The sequence below is a fragment of the Octopus bimaculoides genome, chromosome 9 (assembly GCF_001194135.2).
Source record: "Octopus bimaculoides isolate UCB-OBI-ISO-001 chromosome 9, ASM119413v2, whole genome shotgun sequence".
Classification (NCBI taxonomy): domain Eukaryota; kingdom Metazoa; phylum Mollusca; class Cephalopoda; order Octopoda; family Octopodidae; genus Octopus; species Octopus bimaculoides.
Genome location: NC_068989.1, coordinates 81,183,605 through 81,192,961, shown reverse-complemented (window position 1 = coordinate 81,192,961; position 9,357 = coordinate 81,183,605). Strand labels below are relative to the sequence as shown.

The following is a 9,357-nucleotide window of genomic DNA, read 5'->3' as shown; positions in this document are numbered from 1 at the left end:
TAGAAGTTGTTTCCTGTTTGTTTACAGTCTTTATTGCACCTGAACATCTGCCACAAACAAAAACTAACTTGCTAGTTAACCTGCCTTTGATGTTGCTTCACCTCTTATGTGTCCATAGCTTGCACCGGGTACATCTTATAGAGTTACTACCTACTCCTTTTCTACATACTGAGCAGGGCCATCTACCTGAAGGGGTTTGTGTTTTATCTACCTTCCTACTTATTAGGATATATATATATATACACACACACACACACACACACACACACACACATACGTATATACATATATATACATATATACACACCACACATACATGTATATTGTGGAATTCCAAAGACACATGACACATCAATATATATATATATATATATATATGTCTGTATGTGTGTCTGTGTCTGTGTTTGTCACACACTATTTGGCAACTGGTATTTGTTTATAATAATAATAATAATGAAATTATTGTGTATAATGCTCAGGTGCACTACAACTCATCAAAGGTGCATGTACAGTACATAGGATTATGTACAAAAGCCAGGAAAGTGAACAGTGTATGAATCATGATATACATGTGTGCATGTATATGGAGGTGGGGATATCAGGTGTAGTGTTGGTGAATTTCAGGAAGCATGGAGGTTTTAAAGGATGCAATGTCTCGGCAACTAACAACTGATGCAGGTAGCTTCTTCTATGCTTCAGCAACTCTGAGTGTGAAAACATGTTTCCAAAAGTCATGGGAGCTGTGCTGTTTTCTGACTTTGTAGTCCACATGTATTAGATACATGGAACTTAAATGAACTCCAATGAAAGGCTTCCTGTTTTAAGCAAGACCCTTCATCAGAAATTTGAAAATGTATGGTTTATTTTTAGTCCATCATACATATGATGTTAGTGGGAGAATCAATAGTTTGCACTGTGTCATTGACCATTCACTGCTTTTATATTGCAAGGCTTTTAATACTTGCTTCTTCACTGTATATGAGTGATGGATTCTCTGTTGGACTCAACAGTGAACATGCAGTTGTTGAAACAACTAAATTCTTATTCATGAAATTAACTCATGAACTGCTGAGTTTTCCACAGACATGCATACTTTTAGCACAATTCTTAGATCAGCTTAGCGGACATAATGTACCAAGGTCCGATCTCTTTTGAATTAGAGGTGGAATTCAGAGAAGAATTAACTTTGGTACTGGATTCTTTATTTATGAACACCATAAGTATGAAAGGCAAAGTTGGCTTCAATGGGATTTGAACTTGGAGTGTAAAGAGCTGGAATGAAAACTGCAAGGAATTATGTCTGATTCTACTAATTCACCCCTGGTGTAAATTGCTGTTTTAAAATAAACATTTTTTGTTTGTAACCTATTTGAGTATTATATAAGTAGTGTTTGTTTCATTGGCTTACATTACTGACTTGTTAATCCTCTTATAGCCTTGACAAAGGCAATGGAGAAACCACTCTCCTGAACACCTCCTCCTTTATTGTTATCCATGTCACACATGAATAATAGATTAATAAGCTTTAAGTGGTTCCTTAACAACTGGACTGATTCATCATAAAATATATACTTGTCAGTCATCAACAGATTTAATTCATGGGATGATAATAGTTTCCTGTTTATAGTTTTATGCCATCATCATAACCCTTTTCCTCTTTTTCCAACCCCTCATGCTAATATAGATTTTTTTTTTACAGATTAGTATATTTGCTTAATGTTATTACAACTACATCTTTGTCATAAGTTGTTGTTTAGTCACAGATCAGCCCTCATGTTGATCTATTATCAAAGATATTTTATCAATGATCATCACCTTTTCCAGATATATTATTCAATATGTCTTTTTTGTTTGAGACTTCAAAATGGTAAGAGGAGGGAGTTGAGGGAGATTTGGGTGCTATTTCTAGAAAGTCAAGCAACTGCATAGAGACTCTCTCTTTTGACTCAATTTGTGATATATTTTTACATAGTACCATAAATTAAACAACTCAGCTTATAATTTTTATCTTTGTTACTTCATTCTGAATAAACAGGTAGTGGATTGGCTCTGAGTTCAAATCCCACTGAGGTCAGTTTTGCTTTTCTGCTCTCCTGGGTCAAGAACTGGGTCAGTCTTATCGACAAACATTTTCACTCAAATTTTTGGCCTTATATGTAGAACCCATGTCAAAGCTGACATTGAAGCTCAACACAGCCCTGCATCTTGCCAGATCCTGTCAAACCATCCAACTCATGCCAGCATTGAAAACAGATGTTAAATAATGATGTAGAAATAACCTTTTAAGATCACAATTGTAATTGAGTTCACTTTGTGTGGTTGCTTTCTAGTTATTCGATTTGCATTTGAATTTTATGTATTGAAGCAAATGCTCCATTTTTCAGTTCAGTTTGCTTACACACAGTTCAATATGTGGTTATTGACATTTTCATCTTCAAGTTCTATATTATGTATGTAGGAGGTGGACAGAAATGATATCACAGTGTTACATCAGAAGTTAGAGAGAGAGAGAGTACTCCTCTAGATGGTGACATCAACCTTCTTGTTTCAGGAGTTGTAGAAACTACTCCTGGAGATGTAAATATGTAGTGGAAGTTACAGAATGTGAATAGCAGTGATGCTAATGTTATTAACAGAGTAACACAAAGTATTGTTGCGTACAACAGCAGCAGCAGCAGTGGTGGTGGTAGTAGTAGTAGTAGTAGTAAACCAAAAGAAAATATGAACAGTATTGCTAAGACTGAGAATATTAACACTGTTCCACTGATAATTACAGACAGAAATAACAGAGATGGTATTGTTAATGTAAGAGCTGAGATAGATAGGGAGAGTACCAAAAAATTCTCCATTTTGTCCAAGCCAGAAACTGCGTTCAGAAGACATATAATCAATAATGAAGTAATATTCTTTGGAAATTGATTTCATATAGGCGTAGGAGTGGCTGTGTGGTAAGTAGCTTGCTTACCAACCACATGGTTCCGGGTTCAGTCCCACTGCATGGCACCTTGAGCAAGTGTCTTCTACTATAGCCTCGGGCCGACCAAAGCCTTGTGAGTGGATCTGGTAGACGGACACTGAAAAAGAAGCCCATCGCATATATGTATATATATATGTGTGTGTGTATGTGTTTGTCCCCCCAACAAAGCTTGACAACTGACGCTGGTGTGTTTACGTCCCTGTAACTTAGTGGTTCGGCAAAAGATAGAATAAGTACTAGGCTTATTAAGAATAAAGTACTACGATAGAATAAGTACTAGGCTTCCAAAGAATAAGTCCTGGGGTCGATTTGTTCGACTAAAGGCGGTGCTCCAGCATGGCCACAGTCAAAAGACTGAAACAAGTAAAAGATTAAAAAGAGTATATGGAAAGTATGTTTTTGTTGTTTATTTTATTTATTTTATTTTATTTTAGAGTTATTAAGGAAGTCTGCTGAGCACACCCTTATGGATATGGTACAACTTCTGTTCACACGCCTACCTCAGTTCAAGGAAGATCCAAAATGGAATGCAAGTATGAAGAAGGTAACATCTTATTTTGTGATCAAATCATCTTTTCTAAGCTAGCTACGACCATGTAAGTAGTGTGGCTAAGAAATTTGCTTCTGAACCATAAGGTTTTGGGTTCAGTCTTGTTGCATGGTCTCTTACTCTCACCCTGAGGCAACCAACGTCTCATAAGTGAGCTTGATCGACAGAAAAAGCCTATTGTAAGTGTGTATGTGCACCTGTGCACGTGTCTACCTGAGTGTTTACTTTCTACACTTCTTTTATAAAAAAGTGTTAAGCTATACTTGATGATGTTTCTTGACATTTCTCTATCAGCAAATCATCAAGTAATTCAACACTTTTGAAGACAAGCGGAATGAAAACTGGTGAAAGTGTGGTTCCAAAGAGAGGGACAAGGAGAGATAACTTTTGTTAGTATTAGACCATTGTTCATCATCAGTACATTCACACCCCTACCATTATCTCTTGCCATCCCTCACTTTCCACATAAAATCTTGCTACCTCTACCCAGCCACCTTTCCTGATCTTTCGCTTCCGCTCTTTGGACCCATTCTGATATCTCATCCCCCATCATCTCTGTTCTTGACTCTAAGCTGTCTTTTCTACTTCCTTCAATTGAATCCCTGCTTTCTCAGCTCTGCCTCAATATTCCACCTCCAGCTATTTCTAGGGTGTCCCCCTTGTGAACTCCAGGTGGAGGGCCTGATATGTAATGCATGATGTTAGTTTCCTTTTGGATTTTGCTGCACCATGTTATATGTTTCTCTAAGGGAAGGCCTTCCTTTACCCAGGTTTGTTGGCTTTGAATTATTATTGATGCTTCTGTAACTTTGCTTTGCTATTTCTAGGTAGAGATATCAGCTCTGTGCAAACCCATTTTTACTCTGACGAAAGTTCATCCATATCATTCTGGCCTCCATCCCTTGACCTATCCAGCATAGGAAGCTTTACCAGGAGCTCTCTTTCCACTAGCATAGCTCTTAGGCTCATTGAAGCACACAAGCCACTACACTGCCACTAGGACTGAACCTTCTGGTGGTTAATTGATTATAGTGTCCCTTTAAAGGGTCTGTGGCCTTGTACCGTTTTTAGAAATTGATGTAATCTCATTATTTTCTTGTATCTAGTCTTTATGCGTTTCTTTTTTTTTAATTTATCCCCTGGCAGCTAAAGATGAGGACTGGCAGTGTTGAACCATCACGGATGGGCAAAAAGAAACGCTCACCCAAGCGGAAACATGACAAAATGAACTCTCAACATGCTTCAATGCATCCACAGATCACACGGCAGAGCAATGAATGCATAAAGAATGGGAATACTTCATCTGCACCAGTTTCTATAGGGACACCAGTATCGGGATCATCATCTTCATCATCCACAATAACAGCCACAACTACTACTTCTCCAACCAATGCATCAGTAACAAATGAAACTAGTGCAGAGGAAAACAGAATTGAAAGTGATAGGAAGATCAAAGACTTAAATAATGAAAGTGAACTTTCTGAATCAGTTCAGTCATCCGACGGTGTCCATGAAACTGCACCAGATGAAATCATAGCCACGACGCCTGCTGCTTTACCAATGGAAAAAACTGTAATTGATATCAATAACAGCTTTCAGGTATTCATTTGTTTTTCTAAAGTATTTGATAGATTCAGAAAATCTATTTCTGTTTGCTTCAACTACATAGCATTTCAAAGCATTCTCAAGCAAAATACTACACTACCTTTTTTTTTTTTTTAATAACACAATAACATATGTAGTATATTCAAAATTATCCTGTGATGGACTGGCTTCCCATCCAAGGAGGGATATATATATATATATATATATATATATACCAGAGAAACTGGGAAACCAGCCCTTTGCTCCTTATGGAGTAATGTGAACTGAACCATATTCAAAATTTACTTCCCACCAAAGAGGAAATATTCTATTTCATAGCTTATCTTGTTTATTTTTCTTCTCATTTTGATACTTCCTGATTAATTCTGTAGTCATCTTTAGCCCTACAAGAATTAGAGTCCTTGCATCAGTAAGACCTTGATGTGTATTCACCCTTTATATGCTCTACACTGATGAACATACAACACTGTTTAAAAGTTAGAATAATTTAGATTCTTCATTCACGGCAGCAGATTAAGTTAAATAATTTCTAGCTTCCGGTTCACTTTTTGTTTAACTTCAACATTGTTATTCATTTTATATAGTCATGTTTGAAGAACCATCTAATTCATACTGATATAGGAAAGCAAATGTAAACCTATTAAAATGTTTATATGAAAACATTGTTCTTAATGATTTATTTTTTAATATATAACTAATAGAATCATAACAGACAGCAGAAGTAGAAATGGGGTTTTCTTTGCAAGTAACTTGTTAGACTTTTGTTTTTTCTGAGCATGTTTGTTCTTTTTATAGTCACTTGATCTGTTTGATTACATATTTCAGTTGTTGCCAAGGAGATTAATCTCCTACACGTGAATTAACAGGATAACTTGTGCATAGGTCACAATTTGTTCCATGTAATATTATCACCATCATCATCAAACTATGGATGTTACTGTCTCAAATCCCAGGACTCATAGGACCAGTTACCTGGTTTCCATGGCATACATGTGACCGAGATGGCAACATATCTCCCTAAATGAGATGCCAGTCTGTCACGGTGTTACTTATTTATAGCTGAGTGGCCTGGAGCAATATGAAAAGAAGCGATTTGCTCAAGAACACAATGCAACACCCAGTCCAGGAATCAAAACCATGATCTTGCAGTTGTGAGTGCAACACCTTAACCACCTGGCCATCCGTGTAGTAGCCAAATCATTATCATTAAAGTGAATCTATATTTTAAGTCTTAGATCTTAGAACATGATTAGATGGTCATACCTACAAAATGCAAATGATACAATCCATTAGTTAGCTATTTTTGTGCTATAAGTCCACCTGAGAAAAGTAGACTAAAGCTTCAAAATCAAAATTAATGAAGTAAAAATTATATTTTGGTGTTGAATACAGATAGTTAGAAATAGAGCAAAGGCCTAGTTCATAGCAACTTATTTGCTGCAGCAATCTGTTTGTGATATCTACAGTGCAGTTAAGCAACATGTTTACTTTCAAAGATAAATATCTTGAAGCTTGTGTTTAAATTGGCAGCTGATTATTTCATGTAAATCATGCAGTTTGAATTTTGTTAGACATCTACTGATCTCTGATTCACTATTTTTTAGGACCCAAATAAATTATAGTTTGGATAGGAAATACTGTTTTCAACTGTTAAGAATTGTTTGACATGGCTGTGTGGTAAGAAGTTTGTTTCCCAATCACATGGTTCTGGTTTCAATCCCACTGCATGGCACCTTGGGCAAGTGTCTATTGTAGACTATAGCCTTAGCCTGGCCAAAGCCTTGTGAGTGGATTTGGTTGGCAGAAACTGAAAGAAGCCTGAAAGGCGGCGAGCACATCAGGCGAAATGCTTAGCAGTATTTTGTTTGTCTTTACGTTCTGAGTTCAAACTCCGCCGAGGTTGACTTTGCCTTTCATCCTTTCGAGGTCAATAAATTAAGTACCAGTTATGCACTGGGGTCAATATAATCGACTTAATCCGTTTGTCTGTCCTTGTTTGTCCCCTCTATGTTTAGCCCCCTGTGGGCAATAAAGAAATAGGAAACTGAAAGAAGCCTGTCATTTTTATATATATCCTAGTTGCCAAGCAGTTGATGTGCTTACATACCTGTAACTTAGCAGTTTGGCAAAAGAGAATTGGTAGAATAAGTAACAGTCTTGAAAAAATAAAAATAAATACTGGGTTCAATTTGTTCAAGTAAAATTCCTTAAAGGGGTTCTCTGACTGAATCAAGTGAAAGATCAGATAAAGCAGGAGTGAAACTTGGGCCAAAATAGCAGAGCCCTGGATTAAATGATTTGCAGTGTGTAATCTCGTCCATCTGAGCTTAATTTACCTCAAGGTTAATCAAACAAAATAGATACCAGTCATATATTGAAATCAATTCAAATATTGACATTCCATTAAAAATTAGCATCGTCAAAAGAAATCATTTTTGCTTATTTAATCTAGAAACTTTGATAGATTCCGGATTGTTGCTTTCATGAAATTAAGATGGTTCAAGTTGGGCTGCATAAAAATTTGGAGAAACAAAAACAGAAGATATCAAACCTAAAATATAATTTTACTCTTGTTTTTTTTTCTTTATGTTTGGGAAAACATGCTCTTTTTTGTTTTTACTCAAAATACTTTACTAATTTACATAATTGCTCTAAATTATAGCTCACTCAACCAGTTGGATGAGGTGTCGGGTAAAACAGTCAAAAAGAAATATATAAATAACCATCTACAATTTATGCAGTATACATGGACAGCTAAAATTTATAATGCACATTTCTACTCAGTATCCAGCTAATTAAATAACTTTTATCAGTTTTTAACAAAATATAGAGACTGAAAATATTGTCGCAGTCTATTGCCTTTGCTGTGCACATCAGGAGAGGGAGAGAGAGAGAATAAGTTTGAAGATCCAGATAATTTAATACACATCATCATTTTTAATATGGTTCTAATTAGCAAGTTGAATGTGTGTTATTTCTTTTTATTTAAGACATTGTTTTTTAATTTTCTCAACATCATGCTGAATATTTTTCTGTTATTAGCCTAGTGGCAATTGCAACTATACATATTTCCATCGAATTTAGTCTAGAAGGAATATTTCATATTTTTTTTTACAATTCCATGCTTTTTTACAGCAAGATTCTGAGCTGGAGGTAACTATGAGAATTGCATTAAAAAACAAAATATTAAAAACACTTTCCCTGATATACCCATTCTAAAAACATACACTCACTCTTTTTCAATTTAATTTATTTTTATTTGTCTTGCTCCCAAATTGGTCCCTTTTTAATTTTTGTTTTTTGCTGCTCTTGGTATTATCTGCTTGTGGGGAAGATTTTTCTTTTGGACATTTTATTTTTGTTTCTCTAATACAATTTTTCTTTGTTTTGGGAATTTTCAGTTCTTATCATTTGAATTTTTATTTGCAAAACTAACCTCTCGTTTATATATTAAAGTCCTTAACTATGCAACTTCAGTTTATATGGAGTTCATATATTTTCTGGATCCTGACTAGCTTGCATCTTACTCTCTTTTTTTCATTATTAATTAGCAATTATCAATTGGTTATTTTTTTAATTTTCATTTACTTTGATGAGTCATGTATTATCCCTTCGATCTAATTGCTTTATTCAACATTGACTGCAAGCATGGCTGTGTGGTTAAGAAGTTCACTAAATAACAATGTGAGCAAGTGTCTTCTACTGTAGCATTGGGTTGACCAATATTATGTAAGTGGAATTTGGTAAATGGAAATTGTGTAAAACCCCATCACGTATAATGGTGACAATTCAGTTGACAGACTGACAGATAAAAGGGTATGTGCTACGTAACATGCACTGGCACTAGTGCCATGTAAAAAGTGTTGGTGCCACATAAAAAGCACTGGTGCCATGTAAAAAACACTGGTGTTGGCACCATATAAATAGCACTGGTACTGGTACCACGTAAAAAGCACCCAGTATGCTCTATAAAGTGGTTGGCATTAGGAAGGGCATCCAGCCATAGAAACCATACCAAAACAATGGAGCCTACTGCAGCTCCTGGCCTTATTAGCTCCTGTCAAACTGTCCAACCCTGCCAGAAAGGAAAATGCATGTTAATTGATGATGATGATATAATATGCACACACACACACACGTTTCCCATTTTCTAGCTGTTATCTACTCTTCTTTACTTTCCATCACACTCATATTTACCATTGACTACCTTTCCCCCCCCCCCCCC

At 35.8% G+C, this 9,357-nt stretch overlaps 1 protein-coding gene across 1 annotated transcript in view; it reads left to right on the top strand.

Annotated features, from left to right (window-relative positions):
• Positions 1–9,357, top strand: part of LOC106879283 (Golgi-specific brefeldin A-resistance guanine nucleotide exchange factor 1-like) — a 94,772-nt gene that overhangs the window by 37,503 nt on the left and 47,912 nt on the right. Inside the window, 3 exon segments of the mRNA XM_052970817.1 lie at positions 3,412–3,521; positions 4,674–5,126; positions 8,268–8,285. Of these exon segments, the coding sequence (XP_052826777.1) occupies positions 3,412–3,521; positions 4,674–5,126; positions 8,268–8,285 (581 nt within the window).